A 26,839-nucleotide genomic window follows, 5' to 3' on the forward strand; every position below is an offset into this window, starting at 1 on the left:
ATAATGTCGTTTGGAACCATATATGATAATTATTTGTTCTCATAAATGTTCGTGGTAGGCTTGAGTCAATAAAATTGGTGAAAGAAGTAAACCGGTAAACTGGTCGTTTAAAGGCAAATTAGATGTTTCTACCCAGCCAATTGAATTCCTGGAGGGTACTAGGGACCATGGTAAACAGTTTGGAAATTTCTTTTTCTAACAAAAAATGTCAAAAATTGAAGACTAATATGCACGCATTTTGCGAAATTTTGAAGGTTTGGGGGCTCGGTGTCGAAAACAATTGAAATTCTAGGAAATACATCTTGGGGTCATATAATTCCGTTTGGAACCATATATGATCTTTATATGTTGTCATAAATGTTCGTGGTAGGCTTGAGTTAATGAAATCAGTGCAAGTTGTAAATCGGTAAATTTTCAATTTAAAGGCAAATTGGATGGTTCAACCAACCAAATGGGACTCCCGGAGGATATTACGGATCCTGATAAAAATTTCGGCAATTTTTATTTGTGGGCGAAAAAGAGTAAAAAAAATTCCAAATTTGAAGACTAATATCCACGCTTTTGAGAAATTTTGGAGGTTTTGAGGCCCGTTGTTGAAAAACCTTGAGACTTTAGGGGATATATCTCAGAGTCATATAATGTCGTTTGAAACCATAAATGATCATTATATTTTGCCATAAATGTTCGTGGTATGCTTGAATTAATGAAATCGTTGAGAGTTGAAAATCGGTAAATTGGTCGTTTAAAGGCAAATTAGATGGTTCCACCCACTCAATTGTACTCCTGGTGGGTATTAGGGACCATGGTAAACATTTCGAAATTTTTTATTTCGGGTGAAATTAAAAAAAGTCAAAAAATTCCAAAATTAAGGGCTTATATCAACGCGTTTTGAGAAATTTTGGAGGTTTAAGGTCCGGTGTCGAAAAGCCTTGATATTTTAGAGAATAAATCTCATAATGACCGTTTGGATCCATATATGATCATTATATAATGTCATAAATATTTGTGGTAGGCTTGATTTAATGAAATCGATGCAAGTTGTAAACCGGTAAATTGGTCGTTTAAAGAAAAAATTGGATGGTTCCACCCTAACAATTGGACTCCCAGAAGGTATTAATTACCATGGTAAACATTTTGCCAATTTTTATTTCTGGGCGAAAAAAAAGTCAAAAAATTACAAAATTGAAGGCTAATATCCACGTTTTTTAAGAAAATTTGAAGTTTTTGGGACCTTGTCTCGAAAAGACTTGAGATTTTAGGGAATACATTTTGGAGTAATATAACGTCGTTTGGAATCATATATAATAATTATTTGTTGTCATTAATGTTCGTGGTAGGTTCGAGTTAATGAAATCAGTTCAAGTTGCAAACCGATAAATTGGTCGTTTAAAGAAAAATTGGATGGTTCCACCCACCCAATTGGACTACCGAAGAGTATTAGGGACCATGGTAAACATTTTTGCAATTTTTATTTTCAGGTGAAAAAACGTAAAAAAAATTCCAAAATTAAAGGCTAATATCCACACTTTTTGAGAAATATTTGAGGTTTCGGGGCCCGGTGTCCAAACATTTTGAGATTATAGGGGATAAATTTCGAGGTCATGTAATACTGTTTTAAACCATAAATGATCATTATATGTTGTCATAAATGTCCGTGGTAGGCTTGAGTTAATGAAATCGATGCAAGTTGTAAATCGGCAATTCGCCATTTAAAGGCCACTTGGATGGTTCCACCCACTTAATTAGACTCCCTAAGAGTATTAGGGACCATGGTAAACATTTTGGCAATTTTTATTTACAAGCGAAAAAAGTGAAAAAAAATCCCAAAATTTAAGGCTAATATCCACGTTTTTTGAGAAATTTTGGAGGTTTTGAGGCCTGAAGTCGAAAATCTTTAAGGTTTTAGGGAATACATTTCGGGGTCAAATAATGCTGTTTGGAACTATATATGATCATTATATGTTGTCATAAATGTTCGTGGTAGGCTTGAGTTAATGAAATCGGTGCAAGTTGTGAACCGGTAAATTGGTTGTTTAAAGGCAAATTGGATGGTTCCACTCACCCAGTTATACTCCCGAATGATATTAGGGACCATGGTAAAAATTTCGGCATTTTTTATTTCCAGGTGAAAAAAAGTCAAAAAATTCCAGAATTGAAGGATAATATCCTCGCTTTTTGAGAAATTTCGAAGGTTTCGGGGCCTTGTGTCGAAAAGAAATGAGATTTTAGGAGATACATTGCGGGGTCATATAATGTCATTTGAAACCATAAATGACTATTAATTATATGATGTCATAAATGTTCGTGGTAGGCTTGAGTTAATGAAATCATTGCAAGTTGTAAACCGGTAAATTGGTCGTTTAAAGTTAAATTGGATAGTTACACCCACGCAATCAGACTACCGGAGGGTATTATGGACCATGGTTAACATTTCGGCAATTTTATTTTCGGTCGAAAATAGTAAAAAAGTTCCAAAACTGAAGGCTAATATCCACGCTTTTTGAGAAATTTTTGAGGTTTCGGGGCAAGGTGTCGAAAAGATTTGAGATTTTAGGGGATGCATCTCAAGGTCATATAATACTGTTTTAAACCATAAATGAACATTATATGTTGTCATAAATGTTCGTGGTAGGCTCTAGTTAATGAAATCGCTGCAAGTTGTAAATCGGTAAATTGGTCGTTTAAAGGCAAATTGGATGGTTCCACCCAGCCAATTGAACTCCCGAAGGGTATAAGCTAGGGACCATGGTAAACATTTCGACGGTTTTTATTCACGGGCGAAAAAATTCAAAAAATTCCAAAACTGAAGGCTAATATCCATGTTTTTTGTGAAATTTTTGAGGATTTGAGACCCGGTGTCGAAAAGGCTTGAGATTTTAGAGGATAAATCTCAGGGTCATATAATGACGTCTGGTACCATATGTAATCATTATATGTTGTCATAAAGGTTCGTGGTAAGCTTGAGTTAATGAAATCGGTGCAAGATGTAAACCAGTAAGTTGGCTATTTAAAGGCAAATTGGATGATTCCACCCACCCAATTAGACTCCTGGAGGTTATTAGGGACCATGGTACACATGTCGGCAATTTTTATTTACAGGCAAAAAAAAAAATCGTAAAATTTAAAATTGAAGGCTTTTTGAAAATTTTGGAAGTTTTGAGGCCTGGTTACGAAGCCTTGATATTTTTGGGGATACATGTCAGTGACATATAATGACGTTTGAAACCATATATGATCATTATATGTTGTCATAAATGTTTGTGGTAGGCTTGAGTTAATGAAATCGGTGGAATTTGTAAACCGGTAAATTAGACGTTTAAAGGCAAGTTGGATGGTTCCACTCACCCAATTGGAATCTCGAAGGGTGTTAGGGACCATGGTAAACATTTCAGCAACTTTTATTTCCGGGTGAAAAAAAGTCAAAAAAAATTCTAAAATTGAAGAATAATCCACGCATTTTTCGAAATTTTGAAGGTTTTGAGGCTCGGTGTTTAAAAGTATTTCTAGGGAATAGATCTCGGGGTCATATAATACCGTTTGGAACCATATATGATTATTATATGTTGTCATAAATGTTCGTGGTAGACTTGAGTTAATGAAATCGGTGAAAGTAGTAAACCGGTACATTGGCCGTTTAAAGGCAGATTGGATGGTTCCACCCCGCCAATTGAACTTTCGGAGGGTTCTAGGGACTATGGTAAACAATTTGGCAATTTTTATTTCTTAACGAAGAAAAGTAAAAAAATTCCAAAATTGAAGACTAATATCTAGGGCTGGCAAAAACTGACCCGACCCGAAAACACGACCTGAACCCGACCTGAAAATATCGGGTTAGGGTTGAGGTTTTTGACACGAAAACTTAAATGGGTTGACACGAACCCGACCTGATATTTAAATGGGTTAGGTTAAGGTTGAGAAATTCAACCCGAAAGTAACCCGAATTGACCCGAAAAAAATTAAAACATGTTTTGTTTTTGGGCCAGATCCATATTGTACTCCGTATGAGATATATATGTACTACCTAAAGAATAAAACCCTAATATTTATTTCCCTACCCACCAGCCACCGTCACTTGTTTTCTTACCTCCACTTTCTCTCTCATAATTTTTTCTCTCTTCTCTCTCATAATTTCTTCTCTCCTTCCTTTAAATGAGTTTTTCACTAATATTCTAACCCAGATCTTCATCAAATGAAAATATGACTTTCATTTTTCTACTACTTCGTTTTTTTTTGTGTGTGTTATTAAATAGTTTATTTTTGTTGTTGTTCTTTAGTTCGAAAATCTCTATTGTTTGAAAATAAGAATTTAGTCATTAGTTTAAATAATATTTCGTGTATGTTTGTTTTTCTGTAATTGTTTTTCAATTTATTTAATGATTGTGTCGAATTTTTCTTTCATTCTTTTTTTTTCTTTTTTGTTTCTCTGATTTTTCTTATTTTTGTTTTGCACGACATGCAAGGTTGAGCTTTTGCTGTTTCATGGTTTACCGACTCATGAATTTGACGCTTCATATGGATCATTATTTTGTTTTATTTTGGAAATGTAACTTCAATTCTCGTATAAAGGTGTACTGTGTGGATTCCAATTTCATACTAAGTATTAAATTATAAAAAATAATTAAAGGATGAATGTATGTGTTGCCAGATCTGAATAAAAATCCAAATTATTGGCTTAATTTTTTCATTAAAAAAAATCAGGTTGAAATCAGGTTGACCCGAACCCGAATAAATCAGGTTAGGGTTAGGATTTCTGACCCGAAAAGTTAAATGGGTCAGGTTCAGGTCAGGGGTTTTTTGACCCGAAACCGAAATGACCCGAACCCGAAATGACCCAACCCGACCTGATTGCCACCCCTACTAATATCCACGCATTTTGCGAAATTTTAAAGGTTTTGAGGCTCGAAGTCGAAAAGAATTGAAATTCTAGGAAATACATTTCGGGGTTATATAATTCCGTTTGGAATCATATATGATCATTATATGTTGTCACAAATGTTCGTGGAAAGCTTAAGTTAATGAAATTGTTGCAAGTTGTAAATCGGTAAATTTGTCGTTTAAAGGCAAACTGGATTGTTCAACCCACCCAATGGGACTCCCGGAAGGTATTAGAGACCATGGTAAACATTTTGGCAATTTTTATTTTCGGGTGAAAAAAAACAAAAAAAAATCCAAAATTGAAGGCTAATATCCACGTTTTTTTTGAAAATTTTTGGAGGTTTCGGTTTGAGTTGTCAATTCGGGTAAACGGGTCGGGTTAAGGTTGGGTAATAGTGGGTCGAGTCAATTCAAATTAATTCCATAACCTATGCAGGTGGGGTTTGGGTTGTTTATGCTTGAGTTGGGTCATACTTCTTATCGGGTTTGGGTCGGGTTAAGGCCGGGTTAATAACAAGTCGGGTTACATTCGGGTTGGGTGAATAATAGATAGATCGGTTTAATTTGGGATTTCACGGGTTAAAATGGGTTAGGGTAATTCTCAGGTTCGAGTTGGGTTCGGTTCAAGTCAATAATTTGCGAGTTATAATTAGGTCGGGTCATTCTCGGGTTCAAGTCAATAATTTGCGGGTTATATTCTGGTTGGGTCATTTCCAAGTCGGGTCATTCTCGGATTCAAGTCGGGTTATATTCAAGTCTATAAGTTGCAGGCTGCAATTAGGTCGGGTCATTTCCAAGTCAGGTCATATTCGGGTTCAACTAACTATAAATTGATAATTATCATTTTTATCAAGCTAATTATTTCCTTTGATTTTAATATATATGACAATATACTAGGGAACTATAGTCTATAATTTAGGAAGATAAATATTTCCTTTTACCATACAACAAATATATAATATATTTAATTCTTAAATTTGAGAATGATACTATATTTAATATATACCACCCACACCACCTTTACGATCCACCGTAAATTGCACCAATTTCATTCGATGAAAATTACCTAGCAATAAGGAGGAGCATAGGAGAAAGAAAGACAAGAGAAGAGAGGAAGAAGTACCAAGTAAAAAGGAACAGAGGAGAGAAAAAGAGAAAGGAAGAGAAGAAGGGTTGTGCCGCACAAACGGTTTGGTGCGGGTGGACACACCTAATAGTTTATGTTTTTAATAATATTTTGTAGAGCAAATTAAAGTTGTACTGATATGCAAAATTAAGATAGTACAACATGATAACAATGATTTCCAGCACTTATTCACTGATTTTACATACTTTTTATTTGATGAACTTTATAATTTAACCAAAGCAATCATCAAAGATAATAATGAAAATAATAATAAGACACACATGAACTAAAAGCATGACCCAATAAGACAATCACAACAATAATACGTGTGTATGTTAAATTACGAGACGAAATAATTTAGGTGGAAGTAAACTTGTAGGAGGCATGACATAAGGTACCATGGTCCCAACTAGTATGAATAAGCTCAGCCTTCCACTTTTCACCAGCCGCCCCGACGACGACGTGCAATGGATAAAAATGCTCCGGGAATGGATGTGCCAATTCCCAGTTTGGTGCTTTGGTTTCATATGTATTCACTTCTTCAAACCTGAATACCACTACAAAAATCATACGTAGCTATATACAAGTATATAGTGCACCAAAAAAAAAAAAAAAAAAAAAAACCTTCGTATATAATACTCTGTATTAGTGAAATGAGTATCTTACTAAATATTTGCACTACCAAGAAGCTAGGGCTATCACATCGTGGTACAACTTTAAAATGAAAATTTTCTACCTACCAAGCTACCACCATCAAATAAATGAGAAAATTCTGTTTAAATTGTTTTACATTTACATGTGAGTTATTTTTAATTGGAGAAATAGTAGAAAATCACTATGTACTGGACAATGTAACTTTATAAGGTTCATAATTTTATTAATTTAAAAGTATTTTTTAATTTACTCGTTTACAGTATTTTAACTACCACCTCTTATTTTTATTCTTTGCAATTTTAGGGGTATTATTTGTGAGATATAAAATATTTTAAAGTTGTGAGTTAAGCACAAAATTAGGTACTCAATTCTTCCTTTTTTCACCGTTTAGGTGCTCAATTATTTTTACTTTGCTTTTGGGTACTGAGTTAAGAATTCAGGCAAAAAAAAAAAAAAAATCAGCCAAAGAATTCAGTACCTTGGGTTAAAGAATTTAGTACCTTTGGTTAAGAGTATGTTGGCCCCACCCGATTAAAAAATTCGCAGGTCAACCCATTTTTTTCCCTTTCTTTTTCTTTATTCCCCCTTTTTGCTCCTTTATTCTTTTCCATTTCTAGAAACATTGCTGCGTCACTTTTGAAGAACAACGAGCAACCCTGGGCTCGATTCTGGGGAAAACGACACCAAAAGCCGCCATTTTTTTGAGGTAAGCTCAATTTCTCATCGTTTATGTTGTTAATTTGATATAAAATTTGGATTTTTTGCCCATTTGTTGATGTTTGTTGCAACCTAGGGTTTTCGATATTTTGGGGTTTTTATTGAACAAATTGATGATGTCGATTAGTTGTGTTTTTTGTGTTAAATTTGTTGCTTTGTTGTTGTTTGTTGTTGGATTAAGGTAGTGTTGTTGTTGAATATTGATTTCATGTTGTTTACAATGCGCAAGGGTTGGATTAGTTTATATGTTTTTCGCACTAAAACAAGGGAGGTTTTGGTGAAATTGTGTATATATGCTGAATTTGTGTCCTCACAGAATATTCAAAGTTATCCTTCTATGAGGCTGAATTTCCAGAACTAGGTTCATACAAATTACATACAGTTAGGGGGTATGAATTTTGAACCGTTAAACTAAGAATTTTGGGCCTGAAGTGGTAATGATCGAACTTGCTGTAAGTTGTTCCTAATTATGTAGTTTTTATAAGTTTTGGTTGATCATTTGACTTAGTGGCCCATGTCATAGTCCCCTTTGATAATCTGCAAGACGTGATTGATGTTTTTTTTTTTTGAAATTGAATAAGGGACAAATGGTTTTGGATGAATTTTGTTAAGCAACAATGGCTGATTTTGTGGCTGGACAGAAGAAGCAGCAGCAGGGGCAGACTTGAAGTACCAGCGGTAGGGGAAGCAGCAGCAGCTTCCGTTTCTGTTTTTTTTTTTCTACAAAATCTGGGAAAACCTTGAAGAATTTCTGCCTAAATAAACATGGTCAATGAACCTGTTTTTATGAATTTTGTTGTTGGTTAAACTGCTACAGATTCTGTCTTGCTGTTTTTTTATTATTGAAATTGAATCAGGGACAAATGGTTTTGGATGAATTTTGTTAAGCAACAATGGTGATTCTGCCAGGTTCATGCCCCTTTAAATAGAGAAACTAACGGCTAGTTTCTTAGTCAAAATTAATACATTTATTTATTATTATATTTTTAAAAATATTAATTTTTTAATTAGGTATGGGGTCCACATACTCTTAACCAAAGGTACTAAATTCTTTAACCCAAGGTACTGAATTCTTTGGCTGATTTATTTTTTTTTAGCCGGAATTCTTAACTCAGTACCCAAAAGCAAAGTAAAAAAAACTGAGTACCTAAAAGGTGAAATTTTTAAGAATTGAGTACCTAATTGTACTCTTAACTCTAAAGTTGTAAAAAACAAAAATCAAAGGCAGGGTTTTTTTTTTTTGATAATCTGTATAAAACTTTTGCTTTTGTTACTTTGAAAAAAGGAACGATGGTATAATAATACTTCAAATTTTAAAAAATAAACTTAAAATAAATTCAGTTGGATTTATTTATTTTGAAACATTTAAAAAAAACGAAAGTAATATTTTAAAAGTGAAAACAATTATATTTGGATTCGGATCTATTGAACCTATAGATCTACGAAATCTAGATTTGGAAATTCAAATCCACATATAGGAATTCAAGTTTGGATTTGGATTCAGTCAAATACGACTTAGCTTGCTAGTCCGTTACCATCCCTAGATCAAGGTCGGCCCTAGTTCAATTTTTTCGAATTGAAGAATCGATTATGGATTTGGATTATGTTTTGAGATCAATTAATCATTTTAATTATTTATTTTAAGATAAAAAAATTACAAAAGTTAACTAGTGAATAGTGTATAAATTTATTAGATAATTATTTAAGCCACATATATGAACTTAAAGCTTTTTTATATATATGTATATAAATTTTTTTTTACAAATTTCACAAAATTATCTTTTTTTTTAGAAAAAAATGTCATGAATAATACAGTACAACTTTAATTTTGAGCGTTTGAAATTTAAATATGACAAGTTGACAACATTTTGGTTATTTCTTAATATTACAACTTTTGGGGTCTCAATTTTAAACAGGCCGAAATCGATTGCTACTTGTTTAACAGGTTATATATGCTATGTGTTGCTCTATGATTGGCTAACAATTTTTTTCATTTCTTTCTCCTCCCCTCTAACACTACCATTTTTCCACCTCCGGCAACCCTGCTTTCCATCACCAACCATCGGAAAATGCACCACCTCCAGCTGCCCACCCAATCCTTCAACAACCCCGACCCACCTTGAAAACCGTCTCCTCCCATGCCTACCCACCCCAACCATAACAATTCAAGCTTCAATTCCCCTACCCCTCCACGAGCCCAAAACCCTACCCCACCATCCACCATAATCAAAACCCCTCAAAATAGGTCGGGTCGTGGTGGCCTGGGGGATCACAGGTTTGGTTGTCATTGGTGGGGGGGAAGCAAGATCCGAGTTGGTCAGTGATTGTGGTGGGCGAGCAGGTAGGATCGTGCAAGGGGTGGGCTGACAACCGGTGCTGGCGGGAAAGGAGGTGCGTGGTTGGCGTGGAAGTGGGAGGGGGAGGTTATGGATTTTTTTACTTTTTTTTTAATCAATATTTAGAAAAAAAGAAATCAAATTTAAATTGTGTAGACCACTTAAACGATATCACGTGTCACGTGTAGTCTATTAAATCGGTTACAAGTTTTTTGATTTGCTAGCGCTTAATTTTGAGACCCCCAAAGGATGTCATAGTATCAAGAAATAATGAAAAGCCTGATTGACTTATTTAAATTAACTATCTAAAGATCGTATTATTTATGAAAGTTTTTCCTATTTTTTTAAAATAAGAGAACAAGGTTTCATATAGATTTTACATCTACGGATTTAAGATTCTTGGATCAACATATTAGAATTCGAATAATTTGAAGCCAAATTTAGAAAGTGAATCCAGATCCATCCCGAATTGGCCGTGGATAAGATCTGACCCATTGTCATCCCTAAATTTTGTACTTCTCATTAAAAGGCTAAAAATGTCTTAATTACCTTCCTTTAGTGAGAGCAACGTCAAGCCACGAGTCAAAGTCAGCAGCCCAAGGAGCAACACCACCATGATAATGAGGGGTTTCGTCCAAAGGGTGTGTTGCACTTCCGGAGCCAATAATGAGAACACCTTCGTCTTTCAGTGGCGCCAACGCCCGCCCCAAGTTGTAGTGGTACGTTCCGTCCATTTTCGGCTGAACGGAGAGCTGACATACCGGAATGTCAGCCTCCGGATACATGTACATAAGAGGCACCCATGCACCATGATCAAGCCCACGTTTTTTGTCAATGTGCACCGTGTCGAACCCGGACTTTTTCAGAATTTCTTCTACTCGGCTAGCCAAGTCTGGTGACCCTGGAGCTGGATACTTCAACTGATCCATAATTAACCAAACCAAAAAAAAATATTTATTTGTTACTTGAGTCACATACTCACGTTATCAAGTGTATAATAATATTTCATACTACGTGTTACATAACTTTATAACATTAATAATGCTAAACTCATTTAGAAAATAAAAAGTGTCACGCCTATTAGCTAAATTGACATGTGACATTATTATTTAACATCATTGTATCACAAACACAGTACATATGATTGAAATATAAAGAAAAGTATAGATACATTTACGAAAAATAAATTATCGTAAACATCATAAAACATAAGTAATCCGTAAGAAATAAGGCACGGTCCAAAAATAGGAAAATTCTATTTACCTTTGTACATGGCTTCAGGATAATCATCAAAATCGTAGATAGTATCATTGATGTTTGGGTCCAATTTAGTCCAATTGGGCCTAGGCATTAAATGATCCAATTAAAAGCCCAAGGTCAAGGTTCAACTCTTCAATTGTGCTCAAGTCAAAGGTCAGCCCTCAAAGCAAGCCAATTGGGCTAAAGCCCAACTTCTCCATGTATGAAGAGGTATAAAAGCCATCAATAATCATACATTCAGACATATATTCATAGATTCATATATTCTCATATACTCAAATAAAGCCTCAAGCAACAAAACTCTCTTGCATAGTGTTCTCTTTCTACACATTGTACTGACTTTAGCATCGGAGGGGCCTTCCTCGGCAACACCCCCGAGGCTAGTTTACGTGTGTTTACTGTGCAGGAAACCTTCGGCCCAACATAACTTGGACCGAATCCAGTCTTCTCCGTTTCAGCGGACCTTCGGCAAGGTCCCATTGTTTTCACCCGAAACAATTTGGCGCCGTCTGTGGGGAAGACTTTCAAAAATCTTTAAGCCAAATTTCTAACCAAGATCATCTTGCAATTATCTTAGTAGAAATGGCTAAGAACCGCAAGAGCAAAAGCCTCCGTCAAGGAGCGGGCGAAAAGCCTAAAATCCCTACACCATCACCCTCGCCGGACCGGAACTCTCCCAAGGGTGCCAGCTCGGGGGGAGGATCATACAAGGAGGATTCCCTTTCTCCTGTAATTCATGACTCTCATCATAGGCCGAGTCACTCTCGGTCTAGCAGGGGTGAGTCCGATCATAGGACACATTCAGTGCCCCAAAGCCAACCATCGGCTGTACGCCCTCATTCCCATACTCGGCCGAGGACCCCTTTGACGGGGCCCAGCTCGGAAAAGGTGGCAAGAGCGCAGGCAGTACTCATGGAGGCGATGAGGGCACAAAATATGCCACCACCTCGTGATCGAACTCCTCCGCATACCCGGCATCAGCGGAGGAAGTTAGACCATGATGGTGGGAAGCTTCCTTCCTTCCGGGAACTGGAAGAGTGGGAAGAGGATACCTGGAAGAATGAAAAAGAGAGGAAAAAGAACCCTCAATTTTTAAAAGGATCCTCATCCTCACGACCAGAAACGCATAAGAGCAGCAGCTCAGCTTCTCGGCCAAAATCTACTCACCGAGAACCTGAGACTGTTCGCCGAAGCGTCCTCGACCGACTCGGCGGCAAGGAACCGAGCGTGCGCAGTCGCCTCTCGTTCCCAGCAGCCGAGGCCCAGACTTCCCATCCAGGGACGAAAACCACTCCTACCTCTCTAAGAGGGCGGAGCGCGGTCCCTTCGGCCAGGAACAAGGGCAAGGCCGTTATGCTACCCGCCAGTTCACCATTCGAGCAATGGATACAGGAAGAGCGCGTGCCCACGGTTAAAATACCGTCGCACATCACATATGACGGGACCTCGGATCCGAAGGATCATGTGGCCTCGTATGAGACTCATATGCATCTTTGCCCCAGATCCGAAGCGACTTGGTGCAAATATTTCCCAACCACTCTCAAGGGGGTCGCGCAAGCGTGGATCTCCAAGGGAGTAAAGCAAGGCTCCATAACAGGGTGGGATGATCTGTCCTCCAAATTTAGGAGCAAGTTTTCCACGGCAAACCGCCGAGAGAAGACTACTGCAGAACTCATGAGTCTGCAACAGGGGGAAACCGAAAGCCTCCGAGACTATCTGACCCGTTTCAGTAACGAGTCATCCAGCGTCTCTCAGCTGGATCAGGGGCTAGCCGTTTTTGCGATGCAGAATGGCCTTCAGCCCGGAAAGTTCCTAGACTTCATGGTCATGCATACCCCGCAGACCCTGGAGGAAGCTCTGAATGCCACGGATAAGTTCATCCGAGCCGAAGAATGGAACAAAGCGAAAACCCAACCTCAATTTGGGGGAGGGAAACAAAGACAAATACCCTTGTCTGAAGGCCAAGGCCATAAGGCAAAGGGAAAGTCAAAGGCCTCGGAGCAATCTTCGGCCAGCGACCCAAAGAAGGAAAGATCTGCCTCATACACAGGCAGATACGAGTCCTACACTCCGCTCTCTCTTCCACGCGCCAAAATTTACAGCGTGACGAAGGAAGAGCAGAGTTACCGAAAGCCGAGACCACTCCCAGAGTGGTATCAGCGAAAAAATAAAAATCAGTGGTGCGAGTTCCACGAGTCTTCAGGACACAACACTGAGGAGTGTATCCAACTGAAGGACCAGATAGAGGACATGGTCCGGAAGGGATACTTGAAAAAATACATCGCGGATCACCGCGAGAAAAAAGAATCCGAGAAGTCAGCAAAGGACCCTCGGCAAGACCTCGACTTCCCCCGGAAAAACAGTAAAAAGCCGGAGGGGAAATTCCCACCGATCAATGTTATCAAGGGAGGAATATACTCTCGGAGGGAGCACAAGAGACACCTTAGAGCTTTGACTCACCAGGTGAACAACGCTGACATTCAATCTCCCCAGTCGCCGGTGCCGAACATGACGTTCACAGCCGCCGACTGCCGGGGGATTACGTTCCCTCACGAGGATCCGTTGGTGATCATCGCCACGGTTGCCAACCACGACGTCAGTAAGGTCCTTGTTGACGGTGGCAGCGGAGCAAACATTCTGTTCCGAAAGGCCTACAATCAAATCAAGCTGAAGCCCAAGCACCTTACGCCGGTACCCTACCCGGTATCCGGGTTCAACGGGGCTTCAACTTATCCAGATGGGAAGGTGACACTTCCTGTCACCATCGGCTGCGATGAGGCAGCCAGGAACGTCATGATTGAATTTTTGGTAATTGACGCTCCTTCAGTGTACAACGTGATTTTGGGGAGACCCATAATTCATGAGATCCAAGGGGTCGTCTCAACTTATCATCAGCTGATGATTTACGTCTCAGACGCCGGCTTCCCCGAAAGGATACAGTTTAACCAAAAGGACGCCCGAAGGTGCAACTACCTCAAGCTATCCAGTAGCCGCCCAGATGACGACAAGGATGAGGAGGAGCAAGAAAAAGAAAGAGAGCCAAGCACAAAAAAGCCGAAAGGCCTAAGTGCTTCGGCCCAAGGATCTGTACCCGGAGGTAAAGGGCCCGAAAGGGAAAAGGCTAGCTCTTCAGCTGAGCCGCAAGACTCAGAGAGCCAGCCGAAGAACAAAAAGACTGAGACACCTGCTGACATTGGCAGCAGGCCAGATTATGAAGAGTCCAGTCCATCAGCAATGGACATGGACCAACAGACTGAAACAGTTGAGTTGGTTGAAGGAGACGTTGAGAAATGTGTAACAATCAGGATGGACCTTGATCCGAACACCCGTTGTGAACTTATTCAGCTCCTTCGGGACAACAGAGATGTGTTTGCTTTCTCGGCAGCTGATATGCCCGGGATAAGTTCAGACCTCATCTCCCATAAGCTTAATGTTGACCCAACGTGTCGACCAGTTAAGCAAAAGAAGCGGAATTACTCCGCCAATAAGAACCGAGACATCGCTGCCGAGGTCAAAAAATTGCTGGAGGCAGGATTCATTGAACCTTGCCAATATCCAGAATGGCTGGCAAATGTGGTGATGGTTCAGAAGGCCAATGGTACCTGGAGGATGTGCGTTGACTTCACGGACCTAAATAAGGCTTGTCCAAAGGATTTCTATCCCTTGCCGAGGATCGATCAGCTAGTCGATTCGACAAGTGGCCATGCCTTGCTTAGTTTCATGGACGCATTCTCGGGGTATCATCAGATCTTTATGCACCCCGACGATCGAGCAAAGACAGCATTCGTCACGAACGCTGGGGTGTACAATTACAAAATGATGCCCTTCGGATTGAAAAATGCGGGGGCAACCTATCAAAGGCTAGTGGATCAAGTTTTTGCCGATCAAAAGGGCCAAAACATGGAAGTCTATGTTGACGATTCGATCGTCAAAAGCAAAAAACCAGAGGACCATGTAAAGGACCTGGCTGAAACTTTCGCCACCTTGAGAAAGCATCAAATGAAGCTGAATCCGAAGAAGTGTGTCTTCGGCGTGAAGTCAGGGAAATTCCTTGGGTTCATAGTCAGCAAAAGGGGGATTGATGCCAATCCCTCTAAAGTCAAAGCGGCGCTCGACCTTCCTGAGCCAAAAACGAAGCGGGATGTTCAGCGGCTCACCGGAAGAATGGCAGCCCTCTCGAGTTTCATTTCCAGAGCTTCGGATAAGGGGTTACCTTTCTTCAAAGACCTGAAACTCCCGAAAACAAAAGAGCTCGTTTGGGAGGAAGAGCAAAAAGACGCCTTTAAACAGCTTCGGGAGCATCTGGCTCAACTCCCAACGCTGTCTAGCCCAGCTGAAGGAGAAACTTTGTACCTATATGTGGCCGTTAGCCCAGCCACCATCAGCGCCGTATTGCTGAAGGAAGAAAGTAAAAGTCAGCAGCCGATCTATTTTGTCAGTCATACACTGACGGATGCCGAGACTCGCTATCCACTACTCGAGAAAGTCGCTTTCGCGGTAGTAGTAGCTGCTCGGAAGCTGAGGCCCTATTTTAATTGCCATCAGATAGTGGTCTTAACTGATCAACCGTTGGAAAAATTTCTCGGCAAGGTTGAAAAATCTGGTAGGCTAGCCAAGTGGGCTTTTGAGCTCACCGAATTCAGCATCAGCTACCGTCCGAGGGCTGCCATTAAGGCTCAAGCTCTAGCGGATTTCTTGCCCGAATGCTCATACCAAGAAGCGCTAGACAGTGAAAAGAAAGTCTGGACCGTGTTTACGGAAGGATCTTCCACCGAAAACGGTTCGGGGGCAGGAGTGGTGATAACTTCTCCTGAAGGCAAATCCTTTGAGTATGCACTAAAATTTTCTTTTAAGGCCTCGAAAAATGAAGCCGAATATGAGGCAGCAATCGCCGGCCTAGAATTGTGCATCTCCCTGGAGGCCGATCATGTCTGCCTGAAAACAGACTCTCAGCTAGTTGCATATCAGATCAGCGGCAGCTACGAGGCCAAAGAGCCCTCCATGATAGCTTATCTTGCCAAGATCAAGTCAGTCATTGCAGAGCTGAAAACTTTTGAGGTTCAGCTGATCCCAAGGGGTCAGAATACTCAAGCCGATGCACTTTCCAAACTTGCCAGTTCATCTCTTACCGAGCTGAACAGATCTGTATATGTAGAAGTGCGTCGAGAGAGAAGTGTTGACAAAGCACCTGAAGTGTGCTGCGCTGACCCAGAGCCTAGTTGGATGGACCCCATCCTAGCTTTCAAGCTTCGGGGAGAAACTCCCGAAGATAAAGCTTTGGCCTCCAAGATAAAGAGAACCAGCTCTAGGTTCATTGTCTTCAGGGGGGAACTTCTGAAAAAGTCCTTCTCAGCCCCATTGCTGAAATGCGTGGGACCAACAGATGCAGATTATATCCTACGGGAGATTCATCTCGGCATCTGTGGGAACCACATTGGGGGAAGGACCTTAGCCCACAAGGCATTGAGGGCTGGATATTACTGGCCCACCATGATCGCAGATGCTAAGGAGCTGGTTCGGAAATGCGAAAAATGTCAAAAGTACGCTCCAGTTATCCATCAGCCAGCAAGGGATCTTCAGCCGATCCTTAATCCACTCCCGTTCGCCCAATGGGGACTGGATATACTAGGACCATTTCCAGAGGCTGTGTACTAGAAAAAATGGCTGATGGTTGGTGTCGACTACTTCAGTAAATGGATCGAAGCCGAAGCAACCTCGAACATTACAGAGCAAACTGTCAGAAAATTTATCTGGCAGAATATCATCACTCAATTTGGCATCCCGAGAGTATTTATCTTCGATCATGGGAGGCAATTTGATAACTTGCCGCTAAAGCGGTATACAAATCAGTTCGGCATCAAACTGGCATATTCAGCGGTATGCCACCCGCAAAGTAACGGACAAGCCGAAGCTGCAAATAAACAGATCTTAAATGCCCTCAAGAAGAGGGTGGAAGATCAAAAGTCCAAGTGGCTGGATGAGCTCCCAGGAACCCTTTGGTCCCTTCGGACAACTGAAAAAGAAGCAACGGGCTATTCACCTTTTGAACTTGTGTATGGTGCCGAAGCCGTCCTTCCAGTGGAAATTGGCTCTGAGAGCCTGCGAGTGCACCACTTCTCGGCTGAGAATGAGCAACTGATGAGGGAATCTCTCGATTTCCTCGAAGAAGTAAGAGACTCAACCCGAGACAGAATGGCCGCCTATAAGCAGAGAATCAGCAAATTTTATAACCGAAGGGTCCATGCAAGGCCTCTCAAAATTGGAGACCTTGTCCTTCGGAATGCTGCTGCAGTTCAGAAAGGCCGAATCCATGGGAAACTCTCAGCTGCATGGGAAGGACCTTATGAAATTTATGATGAGCTTCAGCCAGGGACATACCGACTTCGGCAGTTGGATGGAACTGAGTTAAAAAATCACTAGAACGCTGATGTACTGAAAAAATATCATGTGTAAACCCTTCGGGGCAGAACAATCTTTGTAAGTACATTTTGAACTAATGAAAGGCCTTGGAGCCGCCATTTATATAAATGTTTACAACTTTTTATCCTTTCAAAGTTTTCTTTGTTCTATCTACTCTTTAAGGGTTTTTTATTCAGCCTCGTCTGAAACCTTCGCCTTCGGGTAACTGGGTTTCAGATTGCTGACAAAACTCGTCTTTTTAAAGAACACTGGTCTTTCAGCTGAAGTCAAACTTCAGTAAGACTTGTTCTCCAAAGACATGAGTTCATGGACAATTCTGGGATATTGCCTTAACTGAGCCTTGTATCCCAGAGAGCCATTATCCGAAACATTTCCTTAAGTTGGCCCAGTGTTTCGGGTATCCATTTTTCAAAGATAGACAGAAAATCAAGGATAACAGCAACAGTTGAAAATTGTTTATTCAGCCTCGTCTGAAACCTTAACCTTCGGGTAACTGGGTTTCAGATTGCTGACAAAACTCGTCTTTTTAAAAAAAAACACTGGTCTTTCAGCTGAAGTCCAACTTCAGTAAGACTTGTTCTCCAAAGACGAGTCCATGGACAATTCTGGGATATTGCCTTAACTGAGCCTTGTATCCCAGAAAGCCATTATCCGAAACATTGCCTTCAGTTGGCCCTGTGTTTCGGATACCCATTTTTTAAAAAAATGAAGAAATTGTTTATTCAGCTGAAGCCATACTTCAATTTCTGGGGGGGCAAGAAGCACTATCAGTGCAAGTTTATGTTCAGCAGAATTGAAGAAACAGTAAAACATTCAAAAGCAAAGCAGCTGAAGAAAAGAGCATCAAATTAATAATTTATGCTCAGAAATTGAGCTACAAGTTCAATTAAACTGTATCGGCAGCCGCCCACAAGCGGAAAATAACAGCTGCCGAAATACGTACATAAGCAAAAAAATAAACTGTTGTACGACAAGGCAAGCTGAAGCAAAAAACAAGGCAAAAAAATTCAGAAAGCGGCAAGTCTAAAGTTAAGCGCATGATGAACCGCAAGATTCTGAAGACGACTGCCCGAGTTCTTATGCTTCAGCCCGAGGATCAGACTGATCAGCATTGTTGAGCCCCATGGTGGCCTCAACCCCAGCAGCAGAAGAAGCAGGCTTTGCACTCTGCCGAGCCTCCCTTTCCCTCTGTTCAGCTTCCAACTCCATTCTCTCAGCTTCTTCTTCGGCTTCCTCAGCCTGAAGAATTTCAGCTTCGACTGGAGTTGCATACTTCATATGAGGGTCTTCGGGATTCTGGACCCATTCAGCACACTTGGACCAGTCCAGCTTCGGCTCAGCATGAAGGCAGACTCTTCGGCATACTCTGAACCCGTTTCTGAAACCCATTTCATATTCTTCCTGGGTATAGACACGGACTTTGAGTAGAGCCTCAGCATCAGCTAACTTGGGAAGCCTCTGTCTGAGCCTGGGCCATTTCTTCTTTTTTGACCATCAGCAGATCCTCAGCCTCATGGAGCTTAGCTCTCTGAGCTTCAGCAGCAGCAGCAGCCTCTGAGAGTTGCACATCCTTGGCCTGGAGCAGCTCTTCAGCAGCCATTCTGCTGGCTTCAAGAGCTTCTAGCCGTTGCTGCACTTCAGCTTGTGCAGCAGCTCCTTCCTGAATACGGCTCTCAACGGCAGCCTTGAATTTGGAGACGTCCACTCCCAGGTGCTCCTGGAGGAATTTTTCCCCTTCCATCAGTGGGGGAAAAACTTCCTTCTCCATAGCGTCGCAGAAGGTTTTGAGGGCTTCAGCAGCTTTTTTCTCGTACTCCTCACCCTTCTGCTGCTTCTCTTCAGCTGCTGCTTGCTTCAGCTTAGCAAGCTTTAATTCCTCTTCAGCTACCTTCTTGTCGTGCTCGGCAGCGTCTACCCTATCTTGTAGGGTATCTATCAGCTCTACAGTGAGAGTCTGATTGTGCACGAACTGAAAACAGGAAGACAAGTTAAAAAATAAAAAAAAATAAAAATAGAGCTGAATTTTAGAGGAAATAAAGGCAAGGAAAATCACCTGTATCATCAGCAGTTGGTTAGACCTGGCTGGGTCAAGAACTGATCTGCTGGATTCGCCCATCCCAGCAGTGGCCTTCAGCGACCAGATTCTTGCCCTATCTACTTCGGACATGCCAGCAAAATCGCCGAAGTAGGCTGCAGCTCCTTCTCGGTTCTGACCCCATATGAGGTCCCAGATGTGTTCTGGGATTGGAATTCGGGGGGCCGAGAAACCCATTTCTCCAGATTGCAGAGTCTGGAAGGAGGGAAAGGATGACGATGGAGCTTGTTTAGCTTTGGATGGCTCAGCATCATCCTTCTCAGAGGAGTCAATTACTATGACCTCCTCTTCTTCAGGGGTGAGGACGAAAGCCTCAACCTCTCTTGCAATGTCTGCCGTGAAACCCTCAGCACTGGGCATCATGACATCTTTATTCTTGTGCTCAGCAGCACTCTCCTGAATTTCTTCTTGGACCCCTCCCTTAGATTAGGGAGTTTTTTGATCCACCTCCATCTCAGAAGGTGGCGGAGGGGTCTTTTGAGGTGATTGAGGTTGTGGCCGGGGAACCCTCGGCGATCCATTGCCTTCCTCGGGTTCCTTTATTTCAACGCCGATGGTCATCGGCCTCCGCTGAAAGTCATGCGGCCCGATGATGGCCATTCTTCGGCGTCTTTTCTGAAGGGGCTGCTCGTCCATGTCTGAGTCTGAAGACTCTTCTTGTATTTGGTCTTCGGGACGAACAGGGGCTTTCCCTTCTCTGTGTCTGTTACTCTCTTCAGACTGTAACAGACAGGGGGGAGGAGGAATGTGAGCAAAAAAAAAAAAAAAAAAAAAGAAAAAAAAAAGAAGAAGACAAAGTTAAGTCTGAAAGCTCACCGAGGTCTTCAGCAGAGCCTCGTCTTCTTCAGCTGCCCTAGCTGCAGCTTCCTCTTCAGCAGCTCTGGAGGACCCTTGTCCTCCTTCGCAAGCTTCGAGAACCCGTGCAACCTCTTCGGCTGTACGGGCAGCTTCAGCTTCTTCGTCCAGCAGCTGAAACCAGGGGTCTCTCTTCTTCCACCAAGGCTTCTGCCTCTGATACAGAGCAACAGCCTCAATTTGGAAGTGGGAAGAGTCTAGATGAACTTCCCTATGCCTCGGCTCAGTGATAGACGGGGCCCGATCAGTTACAACTCGTTCTCGGTTGACGCCAAGACGAGCGTAGTTAATGCCAACGTTGGTCTCGTCCCGCTCTGAAAAAGAAAAGGGGAAAGGTCAGTTCAGTTAGGCTGGCACAACATAAAAAAAGCGAAGTGTGGAGAAAAAGAGATAATTTAAAAGTCTCGGCCCCAGCCGAAGAAGCTTACCATCCTTAAACTTTCGGCTGAGGCCAACAGCTGCTAGCATGTTCTCTTGGAAAACATAATGCGTATCGGGGAGCCAAGTCTCCGGGATATGCTGCATTCGGCCGCTGCCCCCCCGGTTCGGCAGCTTGCCGAACATATTTTATTGATCAAGGTTCGGATCCGGCCCGTTATCTGCGGGGGGACCTAAACTTCCCATTTCGGGATCAGGCTCAGCAAGGTACCGGGGAGCACTGAAGACGCAAGGGTGGCCCGGATCTGTGGGTGCCCTAACCCAAATCCATTGACCTCTCCAGTCCTTGTCTGAAGAGTCGTTCGGCCACATGGTCAGGTACTGGGGCCGAGACTCAATTCGGTACCACCCAGAACCATGGCTTCCGTGCCCACTTTGAATATTTGGCACTAGCCGATGAAGCTTTTTGAAGCAGTGCAGGTTCGACACATACTTGAAGAACTTGCAGACCCATAGGTATGTCATCACCCTTCGGATGCTGGTAGGAGTTAGCTAACATAGGGAGATATTGTAATGGATCAGCAAGTCTCGGACGAATACGTCCAAAGGGAACCTCAGCCCGTACTGAAGCTGTCTTGTGTACACCCCAACATACCCCGGGGGTGGAAGATGGATTCTATCGGATGCCGCGGGCATTCGGCACCAATACCCATCAGCTTCAAAAATGCCGTAATGCAACTCAATTTGCTCGGCAAACCGATATTGTTAGGCATTCTCCACCCACCATGAGTAGGGGCGGTTCTTTATCATGGCCGAAGCTACTTCGGCATTCTCCCACTCTGAAAACCCGGGGAGGATATCCCAAAGGACAGCGGGAACTTCATCGTCCCGTCCAGAAGCGCTTGGCCCCTCCGTTCTCTGAGGAGGAGCCGAGGAAATTGGAGTCGCCCTAATCCCTTCAGCAGGGTCAGACTCTGGCCTTTGTCCATTCCAGGTCCCAATCCTGTTCCTAGGATCGGGAATCGGCCTTGCTCTTCTTGGAGCACGGGCTCTACCTCTAACTCCTCTTGCCATTGATTATTTCGAAGAAAAAAGTCGAAAAAAAGGGAAGGAGTTCGAATTCGAAGAAAAATAAACTAAAATCAAAGGAATTTACCTTAATCTGAAGCGAAAGTTGCCGATTTACGAGTTCGTAGTGGCAAGTCTCAGTTTCTAAGCTTAATGCTCGGGGAATTTGCGAAGTTTTGATGCGGGTTCTTGGTTTCTCTCGAGAATTCTGGGTTTGTGTTTGTGAATAAGTGAGGAGAGATGACGCGCCTCTGTTTATATCTCCAGGAATGGGAATACGGGGAGTCCGCGTTTCAATTTCTCTTAAATACCCCACTAAGTAACCGTTAAACACACGACCTTGCGATTAAACTGCCCATTATCCGTTCAACTTCCACAATCATCCGCCTTAACCGTTGTTATCTCATTAATTACGGTTTAAATTCAAATTTTTGGATTAATTAAATCATTTACTTCCCTCCTTTTCTGAATTAAATCAAACCCGACCCGTCATCCTTCCAAATCGGGTCTGGGGGGCAAGTTGTTTGGTTCCAATTTAGTCCAATTGGGCCTAGGCATTAAATGATCCAATTAAAAGCCCAAGGTCAAGGTTCAACTCTCCAATTGTGCTCAAGTCAAAGGTCAGCCCTCAAAGCAAGCCAATTGGGCTAAAGCCCAACTTCTCCATGTATGAAGAGGTATAAAAGTCATCAATATTCATACATTCAGACATATATTCATAGATTCATATATTCTCATATACTCAAATAAAGCCTCAAGCAACAAAACTCTCTTGCATAGTGTTCTCTTTCTACACATTGTACTGACTTTAGCATCGGAGGGGCCTTCCTCGGCAACACCCCCGAGGCTAGTTTACGTGTGTTTACTGTGCAGGAAACCTTCGGCCCAACATAACTTGGACCGAATCCAGTCTTCTCCATTTCAGCGGACCTTCGGCAAGGTCCCATTGTTTTCACCCGAAACAATTGATATGAACAGCATTAACAGCAGGATGATCAGTTTCCCAGTGACCGGAGATCACAAGTATCGCCTTCGGCTTCTTCGAAAATATTTTTTCAGTCCAAGTTTCAAAGAATGGCCTTAAGGGATGCGTGTCTTCTACTGTTAAAATTGGGTTTCCATGGGTTATGAAGAAGGTTTCATTGATTATATTCTTATCTTCCCCACCCATTTTATTTTAAGGAGTTATTGAACAAAATTTAGTAGGGTTATTATGATTTTGAAACAATTGTGGCTTCGCGAGTATTAGAACAATAATGGAGGAATCAAGGGAGAAGGGGGGGGGGGGGGGTACTTAGTACTTACGTATTGTACCACGCATTTTATTTTTCCTAAACTTTTAAATAAATCGGATGTACAATAAATATTGTATATCCGTTATAAAGTTACCTCTAAAATGAGCAAAAGTTATCCTAATATGAATAAAAGTTACCCTGACACAAATAAAAGTTACGAAATATATATGCTTTATCGATAAAAGTTACCCAAAAAATTATAAAAGTGACCCTAAATTCGATAAAAAGTATCCCCCCAGATGTATACAAAAGTTATTCTTCATTTTTTCAAGGTAAGAAAAAAGAGAAAACATTAGGAAACCCTCTGCATGAGGAGAATTCCTAATGCGTCTGAGGATAGGAATTAAAGAAGAGTTGTTATGAAGACTAATGCACATACTACCAATAACTAAATGACCCACATCAGCAGCTCAGTTTGCCTCTCGATAAATATGCCGAATGTTCACTTGTCGAATTTGCTAAGAAGGTAGCGTATGTATGTAATGATATGCTCAATCTCCAATGGAATTGACCAGGTATCAATAACTGAGTTGATGAGTAGCAAATTATCACTTTCCATGTGAATATTCTTGATCCCTTTCTCCAGAGCTAGGAGAATGCATTTGTGAAGTGAAGTAGCTTCTTCTATGAAAACCTTGGTGTTGTCGAGATTGAAATTGCACGCTCCAATAATTGTCTCAGTGCTGTCTCTATAATGATTTCCGCAGCTGCAGAGTTGTTGAGAACCGAACCACATATTTAATTGTTGGACTTAATTAATTTTGTAGTATTTGTGAAAGTATTTAGGCGGCCTACCTATATATAAATTAGAGGTGATCAACATCAGCCCGACCCACTATCCCGACCCGAAAATAGGGATAGTTTGGGCAAGCCTAAAAACTCAAGTTTAGTTAAAAAGCCTGAACCTGGCTCGAAAAAAACCCAAAAAGCCCATTTTGACTCGACAAGCCTGCTACTTTTTACGTTTTTGGGCACGAGAAATTATGATAAGGCCCGATCCGATTTTTATATGTGTAGCATAATTAAGTGTGGCCAACCAAACAAAACCAACGATCGACAGATAAACTAATTAAAGTAAATTTGTGTGGTTATATTATTAAAGTGTCCTTGTGTTTTGATAATTTAGAGAATACTCCGTAAATTACTTGGTAGTAGAAAATGGTTATTATTTGTAGATGTCATTTCTCTGATATGATGAGCCCTATGAAATTTAATTCTTAGACTTTAGAGACATTAGATTGAGAATTTGAGAGTAATTAATGCAACTACTTTATCACTTTAACCTCAATTTATTAGGTAATATACAATAAGGCACATAGCAAAAAGAGGAAGTGCACGTTACTCGTGACAAAAGTATTATTACAACTATTCTTTTAGAAGTAAGTACTTTGCCCAAAAGTAAAAAAAATAATATAGATGTAGTCAAGTAGCTAAAATTATCGAGGTCTTCTTGTATACGTTGCTCAACAAGGCGACAAAGACATACAACGTAATAACAGTATGTTAAGAAAAGTGCTGGAAGATGCAACCTCATTTACAAACTTAATCAAACTAAAACTCTATTTACCTACTATCAGATTAAGACACCAACATATCAAAACCTCCTATTAATTAGCTGGGAAACGCTAGAATTGGTTAATCCTTATTCTTTAATCTAGTACTTGTACGTACAATGAGTTCGTTGCATATTGTAGTAAGATTCGAATCCACAACCATTATAGCTAGATAAGGCGGCACGTCAGTGGCGGATCCAGGATTTAGAAAATGGGGGTACGAAAGGAAGTTCGATAAAAAAAAATTACAAAATAATACGTGGATTGCAATATATTTTTCTTAGCTAAATTTTGAGTTAATAAATCCTAAATCATTTTACTTTGTATTAGTATTTGCGTGTACGATACACCACATCCTCCGATAATAAGTCTTACGAGTATTATTGAGTAACTACATATGTTTCTGAAAAAAAAAAAAGATTATCTAAGAGACCTGTTATTTGGAATAACAGGACTCTTTGATCAAAAATACTAATCAGCAATCTGGCGTTAGAAAAAAAACCTAAAGAGTCTAAGAGACCTATTTTTAAAATATGTGGTCTCTTTAAAGTTAACACAAAAAAGGGCGGGCTGATTCAGTGCCTAGGCTATAACTACCTAACAGTACCTAACCTATTTGATACAGGCGGTCTCTTTTCTTACCAATTTTTTTTCCAGGAATGGGGGTACAACTGTAACTTTATAATAATGTTTTAAACCATAAATGATCATTGTATGTTGTCATAACTGTTCGTGGTAGGCTTGGGTTAATGTGATAAGTGCAAGTTGTAAACCGGTAAATTCGCCATTTAAAGACAAATTGGATGGTTCCATCCACCTAATTAGACTTCAGGATTGTATTAAGGAACATGGTAAACATTTCGGCAATTTTAATTAACACTCGAAAAAAGTCAAAAAAATTCCAAAATTTAAGGATAATATCCACACTTTTTGAGAAATTTTAGAGATTTTGAGGCCCTATTTCGAAAATCCTTGAGATTTTAGGGAATACATCTAGGGGTCATATAATGTCGTTTGGAACCATATATGATAATTATTTGTTCTCATAAATGTTCGTGGTAGGCTTGAGTTAATGAAATTGGTGAAAGAAGTAAACCGGTAAATTGGTCGTTTAAAGGCAAATTAAATTAGATGGTTCCACCCAGCCAATTGAACTCTCGGAAGGTACTAGGGACCATGGTAAACAGTTTGGCAATTTTTTTTTCTGACGAAAAATGTCAAAAATTGAAGACTAATATGCACGCATTTTGCGAAATTTTGAAGGTTTGGGGGCTCAGTGTCGAAAAGAATTGAAATTCTAGGAAATGCATCTCGGGGCCATATAATTCCGTTTGGAACCATATATGATCTTTATATGTAGTCATAAATGTTCGTGGTAGGCTTGACTTAATGAAATAGGTGCAAGTTTTAAATCGGTAAATTTTCAATTTAAAGGCAAATTGGATGGTTCAACCAACCCAATAGGACTCCCGGAGGATATTAGGGACCCTGATAAACATTTCAGCAATTTTTATTTGTGGGCGAAAAAGAGTAAAAATATTCCAAAATTGAAGGCTAATATCCACGCTTTTTGAGAAATTTTGGAGGTTTTGAGGCCCGTTGTCGAAAAACCCTAAGACTTTAGGGGATACATCTCAGAGTCATATAATGCCGTTTGGAACCATAAATGATCATTATATGTTTTCATAAATGTTCGTGGCCTGGTATGCTTGAATTAATGAAATCAGTGAGAGTTGAAAATCGGTAAATTGGTCGTTTAAAGTCAAATTAAATGGTTCCACCCACTAAATTGGACTCCTGGTGGGTATTAGGGACCATGGTAAACATTTCAGAAATTTTTATCCCGAGCGAAAAAAAGTCAAAAAAATTCCAAAATTAAGGGCTTATATCAACGCGTTTTGAGAAATTTTGGAGGTTTAAGGTCCGGTGTCAAAAAGCCTTGATATTTTAGAGAATACACCTCATAATGACCGTTTGGATCCATATATGATCATTATATGATGTCATAAATGTTTGTGGTAGGATTGATTTAATGAAATCGATGCAAGTTGTAAATCGGTAAATTGGCCATTTAAAGTAAAATTGGATGGTTACACCCACCCAGTTGGACTTCTTGAGGGTTTTAGGGACCATGGTAAACATTTTGACAATTTTTATATCCTAGCGAAAAAGTCAAAAAATCCAAAATTGAAGGCTAATATCCACGT

At 40.6% G+C, this 26,839-nt stretch overlaps 1 protein-coding gene across 1 annotated transcript; it reads right to left on the minus strand.

The window, feature by feature from the left end:
* Positions 1–6,175: 6,175 nt before the first annotated feature.
* Positions 6,176–22,955, minus strand: LOC110733551 (4,5-DOPA dioxygenase extradiol 1-like). The gene is made up of 4 exons (XM_021913614.1): positions 22,755–22,955; positions 10,972–11,023; positions 10,258–10,627; positions 6,176–6,548 (listed from the first exon to the last, which is right to left on the minus strand). Exons 1-4 carry the CDS (start codon positions 22,953–22,955, stop codon positions 6,359–6,361), a joined length of 813 nt encoding a protein of 270 aa, XP_021769306.1. The 3' UTR covers positions 6,176–6,358.
* Positions 22,956–26,839: the final 3,884 nt, after the last annotated feature.

This window comes from Chenopodium quinoa, unplaced genomic scaffold, assembly GCF_001683475.1.
Source record: "Chenopodium quinoa cultivar QQ74 unplaced genomic scaffold, ASM168347v1, whole genome shotgun sequence".
In the NCBI taxonomy this organism is placed as follows: domain Eukaryota; kingdom Viridiplantae; phylum Streptophyta; class Magnoliopsida; order Caryophyllales; family Amaranthaceae; genus Chenopodium; species Chenopodium quinoa.